Source organism: Primulina huaijiensis, chromosome 17, assembly GCF_012295235.1.
Source record: "Primulina huaijiensis isolate GDHJ02 chromosome 17, ASM1229523v2, whole genome shotgun sequence".
NCBI classification, from domain to species: Eukaryota; Viridiplantae; Streptophyta; class Magnoliopsida; order Lamiales; family Gesneriaceae; genus Primulina; species Primulina huaijiensis.
In genome coordinates, this window is record NC_133322.1 from 16,737,709 (window position 1) to 16,754,282 (window position 16,574).

At 36.5% G+C, this 16,574-nt stretch overlaps 1 protein-coding gene across 1 annotated transcript; it reads left to right on the forward strand.

The window, feature by feature from the left end:
- Positions 1–11,364: 11,364 nt before the first annotated feature.
- On the forward strand, positions 11,365–13,742 carry LOC140963089 (uncharacterized). Its single transcript, XM_073422319.1, has 4 exons — positions 11,365–11,874; positions 11,960–12,292; positions 12,378–12,654; positions 12,910–13,742. The coding sequence occupies exons 1-4, from the start codon at positions 11,617–11,619 to the stop codon at positions 13,131–13,133; spliced, it is 1,092 nt and encodes a 363-aa protein (XP_073278420.1). The 5' UTR covers positions 11,365–11,616; the 3' UTR covers positions 13,134–13,742.
- The last annotated feature ends 2,832 nt before the right edge of the window (positions 13,743–16,574 follow it).

Genomic DNA, 16,574 nt, shown 5'->3' on the forward strand with positions numbered 1-16,574 from the left:
TACCACCAAACTAATCAAATACTGAAACGTAATTGCTTCCATAACAGGAGAATACGTTTCTTCATAATCAATTTCAGGTCTTTGAGAAAAACATTGTGCAATAAGTCGAGTTTTATATCTTACTATTTCATTTTTCTCATTTCGCTTTCGAATAAAGACCCATTTGTACCCAACAGGTTTTACATCTTCAGGTGCAAGGACTATAGGCCCAAAAACGTTACGTTTATTTAGCAAATCCAATTAAACCTGGATGAAATCTTTCCATTTTATCCAGTCCTGTCTATTTTTACATTCACCAAAAGATTTTGGTTCATGATCTTCATTTTCATTTATGATGTCAAATGCCATATCGTAAGAAAATATCTCATCAATTTCTTTTATATCTTTTCGGTTCCTTATTTTTCCAGTATTAATATAATTGATAGAGATTTCACGATTTTCATCAGTTATGGTTCTAATGGAACATTTTCATCATCATGTATTTCTGCAGGAATATCATTCTCTATTTTGTCATCATCGTCTTTCTCTATGCTTTTTTTTTCGAGGATTTTTATCCTTAGAATCGATTAGCCTTCCACGCTTCAAGCGTTTAATAACATGATGAGTTTCTTCAATTTGTTTCTTTGGAATTTCAATTCGAGCATGGGCATTTACAGCATGTATATATGATTTAGTTACCCCTTTTGTGTCTACAAATGCATTTGGTATTTGATTTGCTATTCTTTGCATGTGCACAATTTGCTGTACATCTTTTTCACATAATTTAGTTCTTGGATCTAGATGTAACAATGATGATGTATACCATGTAATTTCCTTTTCGATATGTTTCTTTTCTCCCTCTAACATTGAAAGGATTTCCTCAGTAAAATGACAATCAACAAAACGTGTTGTAAATACGTCGCATGTCTGAGGTTCAAGATATCGAATTATTGATGGGCTATCATAACCAACAAAAATTCCAACCTTTTTTTTAAGTCCCATTTTTGTTCGTTGAGAAAGTGCAATAGGCACATATACCATACATCCAAAAATTTTCAGATGAGAAATGTCTGATTTTTTACCCAAGGCAAGTTGCAAATGGGGAGTATTTATAATATACACTTGGTCTGATGTAAATTAATGCAGCAGCATGTAAAATTGCATGTCCCCATATAGAAACATGGAGTTTTGTTTTCATAATCATTGGTCTAGCAATCAGATGTAGACGTTTAATCAATGATTCAGCTTAAACATTTTGTGTATGTACATAAACAACATGATGCTCAACACTGATTCTCATTGACATACAATAATCATTGAAAGTCTGGGAAGTAAATTCACCAGTATTATCAAGTCTAATTTTCTTGATTGTATGATCGAGAAATTGATTCCGCGATTTTATTATTTGAGCAAATAATCTTGCAAATGTCACATTCCGAGTTGATAATAAACATACATGTGACCATCTAATGGAGGCATCGATCAATACCATAAAATATCTAAATGGTTCACATGGCGGATGAATTGGCCCACAAATATCACCCTGAATACGTTCAAGAAACATAGATGATTCCGTTTGGATTTTAGCTGGTGATAGTCTTATAATAAGTTTTCCAAGAGAACATGATTTGCATTGAAACTTATTATTTTAAAAGATGTTCAGATCTTTCAGTGGATGACCATGTGTATTTTCTATAATTCTTCGCATCATTGTTGAACCAGGATGTCCTAATCGATCATGCCAATTAATCAGTATTAAAGAATTATAAACTACCATGTTTGATTAAAATGGACTTATATATGTATAATGTAATCTAATAGGGAGCATTGATAGTTTTTCAACTAAATATTTCTTTCCTGATTTATATGTTGTAAGACGCATATATTTCTCATTTCCTTCATTTATTGTCTGAGTATCATACCCATGAGAATATATGTCATTAAAGCTTAACAAATTTCTTTTCGATTGTGGTGAATACAAAGCATCATTTATCAGAGATTTTGTACTATTTGACAACAAAAAATGTGCTTTACCACAACCTTTTATCAAGTCTACAGGATCTGATATTGTATTCACCATTGTTTTTGTTAGTTTTAGTTCCAAGAAATATCTTTTATCTCGAAGAATAGTGTGCATTGTACCACTATCAGGTATGCAAACTTCAATGAGATTAGTTCCTTGTTAGCTTTGTTCATAGTAGTTTCCATATTTGAACGTCAAAAAAATATGCAATGAAAAAAAATTAGTGACAATACATATGTAATTTATTGAAAAATATAAGACATATCATAATTATACAACAAAACATTAGCATATGAGCACATAAAAAATAAAATATTTTACATTTCAATTCTAATAATATATTGATCATTTTCAGATAAATCATTCAGAAAATCTGCAGCATCAAAATGAGTTGAATCACTCAAACGGCCACTCTGTTCAGTGAAGTTGGTCTCTTTCTCTTTCCCCTTTAATGATTCTTTATATAGCTTACAAAGGTGCTCGGGGGCTCGACAAATACGAGACCAATGTCCTAGAGTGCCGCATCTAAAACAAAAACTTTCAAATTGTTTTGAGTGATTTTCATTAACACTCATGTTCTTATGATGCCTTTTCAGTTGGTGGTTCGTGACGTCCTTTTGATATGAGTTAACTATCTCGATTAATTGAATCAAGTTCGAACTCAATCGAATAATCAACTCTATTCTCGAGATTGACTCGTGTATTTATAGAGTTATTGAAGCTCAAATTCGAAAAGAACGAAAAATAAAATCAAGTCATTTTATTATTTATATTATATTATAAAATTACAAATAAATAAATATATATATTTATATGTATGTATATTTTCAAGTAGAAACAATTAATACTTAAACTTGACTATAAAACTGAAAGAAAAATAATTATTATCTTCCAATATATAATTTATTCATTAAATTATCTTTTCCTTATTAATAAAATTGTGTAAAATAATTAATTAAGGGTTTTGTCTTTTTAGATCTTAGATAATTATGCTAAGATTCTCATGATATTATATTATTGTTTAAAATATATTATTTCTAATAAAACTCTTGTTTGTATATTTTGTAGGATTCTTTTTTGAGATAAATTTTATGAGAAAATGAGTTTATATAAAGAGGAAAATGTAGTGGCTGAAAAAAGACATTTCGTGACGACAAATATTATCAGAGAGACGGATTAAGTCTCAGAGCGTCGCGCGTTTGAAAATCGTCGTTGCTACAATGTGTTGCTTTGATTGTTGGACACATCTGAAGACAATACTTTTGAAAGGATTGAGCGAAGATCGTGTTTTTGTTGCTCCAGTTTTAGGCACACTGTTTGCTTTCCTTGAATATGTTTTAAATCTGATTATTTTTTTTAGGATACAACTGATTTTTTAACGTGTTAAGGAATATAATTTTCATAAAATTACTAGTGTTGATTTTTTTAAACTCAAGTTGTTTTTCTAATGATTATTTTAATCGCAAGTAGTTATATTATGGCACAATTATCTTTGAGTTTTTTTTGTTTAAGTTATTTAGTTGTGCGGTATACTATTTCGCTTTGAGTTGTCACTAGATGTAATAACATATGAGACAACATTTATATCTGATATGTTGGTCCCACGTGCGGTAATTTTGGAGTTGAGCCTTTAGGATTTCAATCTCCAAGAGTTCTTGTTTCTCTTGTTTTCCTCTAGCGAGTTGAGCCTTTAGGGTTTCAATCTCTCATGTTTGGTTTTCAATGGTAAGCTGACGCATGCGAAGGGCGGATTGAGCACGAGTACGAGGGGTGGCCATTTCCAAGACACTGGATTTTTGAATTATATCGATATTTCTTAGGGGCGGATTGACTCCTATCGCTGAGATTCGATATATGTGTCAATGTCCAGAAACCGAGATGCCTAGAGTAGAAATGAGTTGAGTCGGAGATGATGAGTCAGATTGTTTTATCTGTATTCACTAATGTGTCATAAATTACGATTCATGTTCTTTGATACATGATTTATGCTTTTGTATATGATTTTATGCATTGCATGTATACATGTTTTATACTGGGATTATATTCTCACCGGAATTATCCGGCTGTTGTCGTGTTTGTATGTGTGCATGACAACATGTGGGACAGGATCAGGGTCGAGGAGATGAGGAGAGATCGTGATTAGAGTGTAGACTACGGACTTTGATGTTGATGTAAATAGGGTTAGAACACTTGACAGTTAGTTGTTGAACCTGAGTTTAAATGGATGTTTGTTGTACAAGACTTGTACTTTTATAGTGAGATGTATATGAGATTGATTTCACTACGTTCCGCATTTAAAAAAAAAAATTTTATGACCCAAATTACTTGATTAGTAAATTGATCCTAATGATGATTAAGAATTGAATTAGCGTCCAGGTCCCCACAACAGGTGGTATCAGAGCTGTAGGTTCCTTAGACTGAGTTAGAAGCTAGTGAGCGGGGTAGATTGAGTTTTCTTTCCTTTCCTTTGAAACAAAACTTATCAGAACAATTCAGAACAGAACAAATCGGAACAAACGGAACACTGTTATTCATCTCGTCACCCACGGTCAAATTGTCCCCCATATGTTAGTCCTCTAAGGGGTGAGGCCAAAACACAGTTTTATACCCACTGATGGGGGCTATAACACAGTTTTATACCCACTAATGGGGGTCATAACAGAATTTACAATCGTCGTTCCATATCCAACTCAAATCATAACAGTGTATTATAAAATCAGATTCTTCAAACAGTATTTATCAGAATTATGAGAGGACTCAGCAGATTCAAAGAACGTCGAGACCAGAAGAACATATCGTACATCGATCGAGATTTTTATAATACATAATATATATGTTTCGAAAATGGTTTGACACACATACAAGCATGTCGTACTTATACAAATTTTAAATTTAAAAAAAATACATAGCAAAAACCCACTTACTGAATTTACAAGTTATGCTTCGAAAATGCAGATCCTTGGACGAAGTTTTCTTTCGAAAATCTGACAGCATTTCAACTTAAAACTCGTGCAGTTTATGTCTTCAATTCAGCAGCACTTCGACTTTGTAATGACCATGGGCTATCCCGATCTTGGGCTCTGCTCTGAACTCTTTTGGGCCTTGGCCCCTCTGACTCTGGGCTCTCCCCCTCTCGGGCTTTCCCATGCATCTTTACTCATAGAACTCTCCACACCAGGTTGGTGGAGTGATACCTCCCCAAGTCTCGAACCCATGACCTCCTGGCTTAAGTACCTAGTTCAAAGAGACTTGGTACCAATTGAGCTACCAAGTCTCTTTGAACTAGGTACTTAAGCCAGGAGGTCATGGGTTCGAGACTTGGGGAGGTATCTCTCCACCAACCTGGTGTGGAGAGTTCTATGGGGAAAGATGCATGGGAAAGCACGAGAGGGGGAGAGCCCAGAGTCAGAGGGGCCAAGGCCCCAGAGTTCAGAGCAGAGCCCAAGATCGGGATAGCCCATGGTCATTACAATAAAAGGTACAAAAAAAATTGGTACCAGGATTGTGCTAAGTACCTATATATCCATGTGGTCTTAGGTTCGATCCTGGAGAGGTACAAACTCCAGTGCATGGGCTGGAGTAGCTTATGAGTAACCCATACGACGCCTATGGAAAGCCCGTGAGGGAGGAGTTCCATAGATGGGCCAAGGCCCATAGAGCAGAGCCCAAGATCGGGATAGCCTTGGGTCGATTGGGGCAGTGGGCCGTATGGACGGTCCACTGGGCCTGTAATGGGTCGTTACAGACGTATTTTCTGAGCACTCGAACTGCACGAGCTTCCTTCCTTGCCTTGGCCGAAATTTTGGAGTATTTGTGGAGAGGAATAGCCGAAATGTTGTATGGCTTGGTGGTGTGTTTTTCCCTCAAGCCTTGAGTGCTATTTATAGAGGAAAACTTTGTCCCTTCACTCCCCCATGACTTTGTCCCTTCATCTCCCCCAATAAATGAAATGAATGTAGTCAAGGCTATCTCAAGTACCAAAGGTCACGTAGGCTTTCTAAAGGGTCATTTCTTGCATAATTAATTTGTCTAATCACTTAGCTCCTCCTTTAACTCCCTATTCCTTACATGATTTACTTCGGAAATTCCGAGTTCTCACAAGAGGAGGCTTGAGAATGTGATGATTTGAAATGAAGGAATGAGACACCTATTTATATTAGAATTTCAAGGTGTGAAACCGCGTATAAAACGTGTTCCATCTGAACACATCATTCCGTTTCAAAATTCTTTTCGGCCATTTTGACAATCATTTAAAACGTGTGCCAACTTTCACATTAAATGCTGCCAGCTCCTTTGTTGACTTTTTTGCCGACATTTCTCCGACTTGGAGATTTAATTGAGAATCAAAAATATATCCACACATCCTTTCAATCTTGCCATTCTTTGTTGCTTATGTTTCTGCTAGGCCACTTGAGGATCTACACCACTCAAACTTATCAGTATTCACTGGCATGGTCAGAAAATCAGCTATGTTATCTTTTGTATAGATCTTATGCATATCCACACTTCCTTCTTCTACTATTTTTCGAACAAAGTGAAATTGAACTCCAATATGTTTCGTCTTAGAATGAAAGGCTGGATTTTTTGCAATGTGCAAGGTACTCTGACTGTCACAAAACAAAGGAACATTCTCTTATTTGTGTCTGATCTCCTCCAATAACCTTTTAATCCATATTGCCTCTTTGCAAGCTTGAGTAGCTGCCATGTATTCTGCCTCTGTTGTAGATAACGCCACAACTGTCTGCAGTTTTGAAACCCATCTTACAGCTCCCACTGTAAGTGTAACACATAACCAGTAGTAGATTTCTTCTTATCAGGATCACCTGCATAATCTGAATCGATATAGCTTCTGAGTGTAAAATCTAATCCTCCATAACATAATGCAACATTTGAGGTACCCTTAATGTATCTAAGGATCCTCTTAACCGTACTCCAATGCTTTCGTCTAGGATTCACCATATACCGACTAACTGTTCCCACTGCTGGAGCAATGTCTGGTCTTGTACAGATCATAGTGAACATCAAACTTCCCACTGCTGATGCATATGGTACTCGAGACATCTTCATCCTCTGTACTTCACTGCTAGGACACATCTCGGAGGATAACTTGAAGTTAACAGGAATAGGGGTCGATATTGGCTTGCTATCTTGCATGTTGAAGCGTTGCACGACTTTCTTCAAATAATTTTTCTGAAGTCAAATCTTTCTGTTACTTCTATCTCAATAAACTTGCATCCCTAGAATCTTGTTTGCTGGTCTCAAGTCCTTCATATCAATTTCCCTAGCCAACTGTGCCTTCAATCCTTACACCTGATCTTTGTTGGGGCCTGCTACCAACATGTCGTCAACATGCAACAACAAAATGATGTAATCATCACCAGACCTCTTGAAATATGTACAAGGGTCTGCACTCAGTCTGTTCTATCCAAGGCTCGTGATATAGGAATCAAATATCTTGTACCAACACCTCGACGCATGTTTGAGACCGTACAGAGATTTGTTCAACCAGCAAACCAAGTTCTCTTTGCCTTTTTCCGCAAAACCTTCTGGCTGGAGAGTATAGATTTCTTCTTCAAGATCTTCATGAAGAAATGCCGTTTTCACATCTAGCTGTTCTAGATGTAGGTCAAACACCGCACACAATGACAGCACCACTCTGACTGTTGTAAGCCAAACTACAGGAGAAAATATCTCATTGAAGTCAATGCCTTTTTTCTGAGCATATCCTTTTACCACCAATCTAGCACGATAGAACTCCACTTGATTATTGCCATCATATTTGATCTTATAAACCCATCTGTTTCCAATAGCTTTCCTTCATCGTGGTAGTGTAACAAGATCCTAAGTTTTATTCTTGTCTAAGACCTCCAACTCTTCTTGCATTGCTATTATCCACAAGGATACATCCGAGCTTTGAGTAGCCTAGTGGAAACTCGATTGCTCACCATCCTCCGATAATAAACAATATGCAATATTGCTATCAGTGATATAATCTGAAAGCCAACCTGGTAGTCTTCTGTCTTGAGTTGACTGCCTCACATTGAAAACATTTGACTCAACTTGTTCTTGTTCTTCGTGCTCTGGTATTGCTTCACAAGAAATTTGACCTTCGTCCGTTTTATTTTCCACATGAAATATAGTAGTTTCTGAATTCAGTGTGCCTTTATCTCCTTTATTTTATCTTCCTCGAAGATAACATCTCTGCTGATGACCAGCTTGTGGACAGTAGGATCCCACAAGCGAAACCCCTTTACTCCATCAGCATAACCCAAGAAGATACATTTTCTGGATTTTGAATCCAACTTCGATCTTTCTTGCTCATTGTACAAAATGTACACATAACTTTCAAATGTATGCAAATGAGAATAATCTGCCGGCTTCCCAGTCCACATCTCCATCGGAGTCTTCAGATCAATCGCCACTGAAGGAGAACTATTGATAATATAACAAACGGTTTTGACTGCTTCCGCCCAAAATGACTTGTCTAGACCCGCAGTTCTCAACATAGCTCTTGTTCTGTCCAACAAGGTTCTGTTAATCCGCATCGCCACTCCATTCTGTTGAGGTGTGTAAGCCGTCGTGAATTGTCTTTTGATGCCTTCATGTTGACAATATGCATCAAATTCGTCACTGGTATATTCTCCTCCATTGTCAGTCCTCAAACACTTGATTTTCTTTTCTGAATCAAGTTCAACCCACGCTTTGAAATCTTTGAAAATTTGGAAAGCGTTTGATTTCTTCTTGATTGGATACACCCAACATTTCTTAGAGAAATCATCAATGAACGAGACAAAGTATCTTGCTCCTCCTAGGGATACAACTGGTGCTTGCCAAACATCCGAATGAATCAGCTCTAATATGCTTTTGCTTTTGGCAGTAGAAGTGTCAAACTTTAATCTGTGTTGTTTACTGGTAACACAATGCTCACAAAAGGGTATTGACACTTTTGTAAATCTCGGCAGCAGCTTTCGTTCTGATAGAATTTTCAACCCCCGTTCTGACATAAACATGAGCTTTCTATGCCATGACACTGTCAATTCTTCTATTGAACCAATTGATGCAACAGCTAGTTCCACATCTTTGTGTGTTTCTCCCAGAATTACATATATATTTGCAGCAACTTTTTTTCGCCTTCATAACCACAAGCGCACCCTTCATAATTTTCATGATCTCGTTCTCGATATGTGTTTTGCACCCGATATCATCCAATTGCCCCAAGGTCAAAAGATTTTTCGTCAGTCTCTTCACATGTTGTACCTCCTGTATGGTGTGAATTGTTCCATCAAATATTTTAATTTTGATAGTACCGACCCCAGCGATTTCCAAGGCATGATCATTTTCTATGAATACAGATTCTCCTGAGACTGGTTCATAATGATCAAACCATTCTCTTCGAGACGTCATGTGCCACGTCGTTTCTGAATCCATAATCCATGCGTCACAAAATTTGTGCCTGCTTTCTGCAATTGTTGCCGCTTCGCTGAATAATATTTCATCACCGCCTGAAGTACTGGCCACATTTCCTTGAGAACTCTTGTCGATACTCGTACAATCTTTTTTAAAGTACCCTTTACCGCCACATTTAAAGCAGTAAATATTTTTCTTCTTACTTTTTGACTTTGATCTACCTCATCTTTGGCTCCCACTAGAGTCACGGTCCATAAATCTTCCTCTTATCATCGGCAAAGCCTCTGCCTGCTTCGAAGTTGCTAACCTATCTTCCTTATTCTTGCTCCAGCTTTCTTCACCGAGAACCGCAGTTAAGACATCGTCGAATTTTAGAAAGTCTATAAGAATATTGTTTGTTATGATGATGATAAGTTGATCATATGAATCTAGTAAACTTTGAAGTAAAATCGCACGTTCATTTTCTCCTATTTTATGCCCTATGGAAGTGAGTTGGGAAAATAAAGTATTTAGTGTATTGATATGGTCGGTCATCGATGAGGATTCCGCCATCCGAAGAGTATAAAGCCTTCTCTTTGGGAAAATCACGTTGTTTAGCGACTTAACCTCGTACATCTTTGTTAGAGTATCAAAGATAAATTTTGCTGTTTTTATCTCATAGATACTTGACAGTACTTCGTCTGCTATAGTCAAGTGTAAATTGGCGACATCATTATCATTCATCTCATTCCACTTTTTATCGTCCTTAATTTCCACCGGTCTATCTCCAATAGCTGCCAAACAATTCTCCTTTCTTAAAACTGATTGTATCTTTATTTTCCAAAGCATAAATTGTTTCTGTTGAACTTTGCTATCTCGTACATGCTCGCCATTATGTCTACAACAATTTAGTAGACTGAACAATCTCGCCTTAATGAAAAAAGTCTCAAAAAAATTTTTTTGATGTGGAAGATCAGTCTAGTCTGCAACCACAGAGCATACTCAGAATTTTAAAAAATTTTAAACTAAAGCTCTGATACCACTTGTTGGTCCCACGTGTGGTAGTTTGAGATAATAAATATGAAAATAAAGAGTAAACTGGACACCGAGATTTAATTGGAAAAAACCCTAAAAATTATTAGGGTAAAAAACCACGGGCAAGATGAAAAGAATTCCACTATAATATTTTGTGGTGTACAACTCACTCACTGTATTTACAAAGAGAACACACACTCTCTTAATACAGGAGAACAAACACCTTACAAATATTATAAAAATAATAGGAGGAATAAGAAAACTCAAGAGGAGGCTTGAGAATGGGATGATTTGAAATGAAGGAATGTGGCACCTATTTATAGTAGAATTTCGAGGTGTGAAACCGCGTATAAAACTCGTTCTGTCTGAACGAATCATTCCGTTTCAAAATTCTTTTCGGCCATTTTGACAATCATTTAAAATGTGTGCCAACTTTCACATTAAATGCTGCCATCTCTTTTGTTGACTTCTTTGTCGACATGCTACACACAACTTTTTACCGTTTATGTTAAATAGAAATCCCGACAAAAACCTCGTAGCTACTAAACTCAAATTGAGCTCGATCAAATCAATTTCCAGTCAAATTTTACATGAACTGTTCACGAGTGTAATTCGACTCACTTGTATCCCTATCGGCTTAACCAACCCATTTACGTGATTTGGAAAAATAATTGGGGGTTGTATAATATAATTAATAAAGAGAGGGGGTGAAATGAATTTAAGCGGACCCCACAATCGGCTCACATGCGAACCGAGTGAGCTTGTCAGAACCGGACCCACTCCCACCCCACCCTTCTTACCTGGCTACAACTCTTCCCCCCACTTTTTAAATTTTTTTTAAAAATGAATTCTCCCACCGCCGTGCGTGTTCTCCACCTCCCACCGCCGCGCCTGCGATACCTCCACATCTAGGGTTTCTCCCTGTTATAAAATCCCTCTTCCGCCTTCTCTCCAATCTTTACCCCGCCACTCTCTTTCTCTCTTCTCCCCCCAAAATCTTTGATATATATCTGTTCTTCTCTCTCTTTACTCTGCTGGGCCCTGAGTGTTTTTCAGCCATTTGAGTTCTGGCCATAATTAAACCTTCACGCAGCAGCAACACCCCGGTATTTATTACCTTCTGGTGTTACCCGCCTTTATTGTTTTCAGGTTTGTAGTTAAGGAGAAGGGATAGTTCGTCTGTTCGAGTGTTAATGGCGCAAGAATTGGATGACGGAGAGTTCTGGCTCCCTTCGGAGTTTCTGACTGATGATGACTTGCTGATGGACTTCCAGAAGAAGGAAGGTGATGATTTTTCTTGTGGGTTCGGGAGCTCCTTTGGGTTCCACTCAGATCTGAGCTCCCCCGTGTACTCGGTTACAGGTTCGACCGAAACCGAGAGCGACGAGGATGATTTTATCAGCTTTTTAACTCAGAAGATGAATTATTCTACTCTGAATGACTCAACGAAGGTACTTGTATGTCTGTTCTTGGAAATTTTACGCCACCTTTTTTTTTGAATGTTTTCTTGATTCATTTTTGTATGGTTTGTTACAGGGATGGAAGGTTTCTGATTCACCACAATCAACTCTGTGTGGGTGTAAACCAGTTGCGAGTCCGGGCAGCCCAAAATCCGTTTCGCAGGTTTCTTCGCCTCCGCGTTACGGAGTTGCGGTGAGTTGGGGTTTACTATACGAGGCCGCGGAGAAGGTTTCGAGGCTGCGGATGAATGAAGCGGCGGCGGCGTGTTATCAACCGAAGATGACTCATCCGCCGCTGAAGCCTTCCCCTCTTACTGTTTCCCAATTCAATCGTTGCCAGACCTCTGGATTTTACCCTAATCATAAAACCCAAGAACAGTTATCGTACCAGAAAATGCAAACAATCCAGGTTAGTGTTTTTTTTGTTTCTCTTCCATATTCCAGGTTTTCCCTTTTTAAGTGCGTGCATTCAAGTTTTCTCAACCTTTGTTCAGTTTCAGCAGCTGAAGAATGAAATTTGGGGACATGGGCAGAGGGTAAGCCAGTTTCAGAATGGGAGGAGAGTTGGAGGAGTTGAAGAAACTCAAGGATTATCAGAGGCAGCTTGGCCCACTATACTACAGGCTCAACGTCAAGGGCAGCAGATGACCAGTTCAGGAATGAGAGCAGTTTTCCTCGCCGAAAATGGAGCCAAAAAAGAGCGTACAGGCACCGGTGTTTTCTTGCCCAGAGGATATGGAACCAAATCTCCGGATACAAACAAGAAACCAGGTTATAAACCGAACATAATTCTTGTTCCAGCATTTATGTTTCCATTATTGCCAGCATAACTCCATTAAATTGCTTAACTGCTGCTCACATGTATCGTTGGGCAGCTGCCTTAATTTATTCTTACTGTTCAGCTTCCTTTTTTGGTTATAGATCTGCAATGCCCAGTTTCTTTTTGTTTCCAAGACATTAATTGAGGGGACTTCCATTTTCTGTTCGAATACGCTGACACGTGACGATTTTTCTTCCAAAATACAGCAGGTTCCACAGTTTTGCTGCCAGATAGAGTGGTCCATGCCTTGAATCTGAATCTTGGATCCATCGACGCCTCGGCCCAGGCCAAGTCTAGAGGCGTTCTGTTCAATGCAGACACAGGTTTCAAGCGCAAAAATAGCACCAAGATGGCTCAACTGGGGAGAAATCTTATCCCACAGCCGGTCGGGAACCAAGAATTCTGTCTTCCCCAAGAGTGGACTTATTAACCCTACCGGAACTCGAATCCACAGACCCTTTTAACCAAAACTACGGTTGGTTCGTGCCGAAGGACTTAAGTTCGTTCGTTCGTTGAATAATTATAGGATTAGTTTTTGTTTCTGTGACAGATTATCAGGGATAGTAGAGTATAGCAGCATTATAGGGACAGTGAAATCAGCAGTTAATTAGGCGTTGATGAAGATTACTACACCAAGAAATTGGCTTGAAGAAAATGGTCATCTGGTTTTTTTTCCTTCCCCTTTTTAGTATCTCCCAAATAAAAAATATATTAACATTGTCAGTCTCGAAGATTAAAGAACACAGGGGATTGTCGTTGTCGTTTGGCTCGAGGTACAAGAAAGTGGTTTGAAGGCAGTTTGTTCTTTTATCTCCCGATGGGAAATGGATCGAAAATATAACTATAATTACAATAATAAAAATAAGAGAGGGTTTTATCAAGTGGGGTTGGAGTGGTGTTTTGGTCGAAGCTCCAGCCTGGTCTTCCTTTTTTGCTCTAGTTTTATTTTATGTCTTGTTTGTGTGAACGACGGTTGATTTGTAGTGATTTGTATTATCAATAACGAGAAAGAAGAATCGATTATTTATTATTTTATAAATTGTCGTGTAATTTAGTTTTGTTTATTTATTTTCATTATTATAATTTGAGATTAAGATTAAGTGTGGTCAAAGCATTGAGGGAGCAAAAGCATTTGCATGGATGTTTTGTGCTTCGAGCCTTCTTTCACATGATTTGGCAGGCTGTCTTTTTTTCCATTGTGTGTATGTGCATCGATTCCTCTTTACAAGTCGCATAAACGTTTCTCATTCTTTTGGTTTAGTACACAACGGCGAGAAATCACAGACGGACGAGATGAATTTCCGCTAAAACAAGAACTTTCATCCCATTTAAGGGGCGTGACGATATCGAGTGTGTGATCTAGTTTTGACTCGAATGTATGTATATATGTGTGTGTGTGTTGTATATCAAATCAAAGAGTTATAGAAAGGTTTAAAAAAAATGTGAAAAAGTCTATAATTCAATGGAATTGAGAAGAAGCCTTTAATTTGAGCGTGTGTAATTGCTTCAAGGGGAAGGATTTGAGAGGAATGAGCTGTCGATAGGTGTAACCACCGTTAATTTGTGTATTCTTTTCTATTAATTCCTCGGATGCCCCACACTAAAAGCTCCCCTCCCTCCCCTATTGTGGATTTGGTTGGCACTTCACGTCTTCCCTCCATAAAGTCAAATAATGCACTATCCCCTCTTAATTTTTTCACCTCATTTGTTTTCTTGTTGGTTTTGGGAGAATACCCTATATTCAAAAAGAGAGTATATATATATTTTTTTAAGATTTTGGAAAAATTGAATAAAATCATGCCACCTTAGTTTTGGTGAGATGGCTATGTCAATTGGGCCAATGATGCAGCCCATGGCCATGTGATGTGCTGCAAACAACAGCAACACCCCTCATGCCTTTCGGAGCTCCAACTCCATGTGCTCTTTCTTCTCCCTTTTTCCATTAAAAGAACATGACACTTGTGAGTTGTGATCCCATGTAAAAGTGATTTTGTACACGCAAAAAAGGGTTTATTGGAATCTTGATCTCATCAAGTTTTGTGTCAAAATAACGTGTATTTTATGCGAGGGGGCGTGGGTTGGGTGCTCTCCCTGTCACCACGATTTGCGTGAATGATTGACTTTGGCTTCGCATGATGTTGCGCCTCTCTTTCGTACATATGTATATTTTTTCACACACCCTTTAATTTGTTTCTATCGTGCCGCACATTAGCTTCTTTATGAAGTTATGCGCTTATTATTTCCTTGTCGATTGCTTTTTAAGCAGAAAATAAGAATTTGAAAGGTAATATTTAAGCAGAAAATAAGAATTCGAAAAATAAAATAAATGGTGTTAATTAATTTCAAACAATCGTAAATAAAAATTAGCAATATTTTACATTTATATTTGTATAGAGATTATTTTTAATAGAAATGAAAGTTAGTATATGTGAGTGAAATATTTTTCATTTAAATTTTATCCAAATCTTTTTTTGACATTTTATAGCTGTATCTTAAACTTTAATTTTTGTACTTAATAAAATTTTATGAAATCATTAGAAGTTCATTGTCATTTTGAATACCTATAGACTTCTGTGGAGTTTTTAAAACTTAAATTTGAATATCATAGGACTTTTAAAAACTCTACAAAATTTTACTTTGAATACTACTACATTTTTATAGAGCATATAAAAGTCTAAATTGAATACATCTAGACTTTTAGAGGGGTGTATTGGTTATAGACTTTTAATGACTTTTATGGAGTTTTAAAAGTCTAGAGGTATTCAAACTAGACTTTTATATACTCCATAAAAGTTTAGTGGTATTCAATGTAAACTTTTGTAGAATTTTAAAATGTCATGTGGTATTCAAACTTGACTTTTAAAAACTCTACAAAAGTTTATAGGTATTCAAAATGTCAATAGACTTTTAATGATTCTATAGAATTCTATTAGGTACAAGAATTATAGCCTAAGGTACAATAATAAAATGTCAACAAAAGTCTTTGATTCAACCTAAAGATTTGTATGTACATTTAATTGAGAAATCTCCTAAATTCACGTACTTAATACAAACTTTCATTCTTTTCTCATCTATTTATTTTTCTTTTTATTTGTACTTTTTAAAAACATAATTAAAATTTAATTTTTTTATTAATTATTATATAACATTTTATTTTTAATTATTTTCTTTAATTTTAGTTAATCTATATCTTAAATTATTGTATAAGCAAATTCATACCGATACTATACCAAAATTTTCGGTATACCGAACCAAAAAAACTAACATTTTAAAAAAAGTTATAATTTATTGTTTTAAAATATTATATATTTTAAAATTTTTGTATATTTTTCCGTTATTTCGGTATATACCAAAATTTTCAAATTGGATATCGTTATCGTACCGAAAAATTCGGTATTGTTACCGTACCGTACCGAAATCTTCGGTATACTTAAAATTCGGTAAATTCAATATTTTTTTGTTACGGTAATCTCGGTATACCGAAAATTCGGTATTTTTTCCCACCCCTAACAGGGCTTGTATTGGCATGTGCTATATTACACAATTTTCTTTGAAAGAAGTGTCAATTTGATGAATTTCAAATTGAACTATATAATGAAGCTCAATTGTCTTCATCAGCACAAGTTTATGAAGGTGACGACTTTGATCAGTTATTTAATACTCAAAAACAACAACGAGCAAATGCTAATGCATGGAGGGATACCATAGCCAATGGAATGTAGAACAATGTTGATCAAATTGTCAGTAATGATTAGATTTTTTTTATAAAAGGCTACTCATTATTTTGAGTGTTCTTTTAATAAAATTTTATTATGAACTTATAAAAATATTGTTCATTAATATGTTGAATTGACATAAAAAATTGAAATTT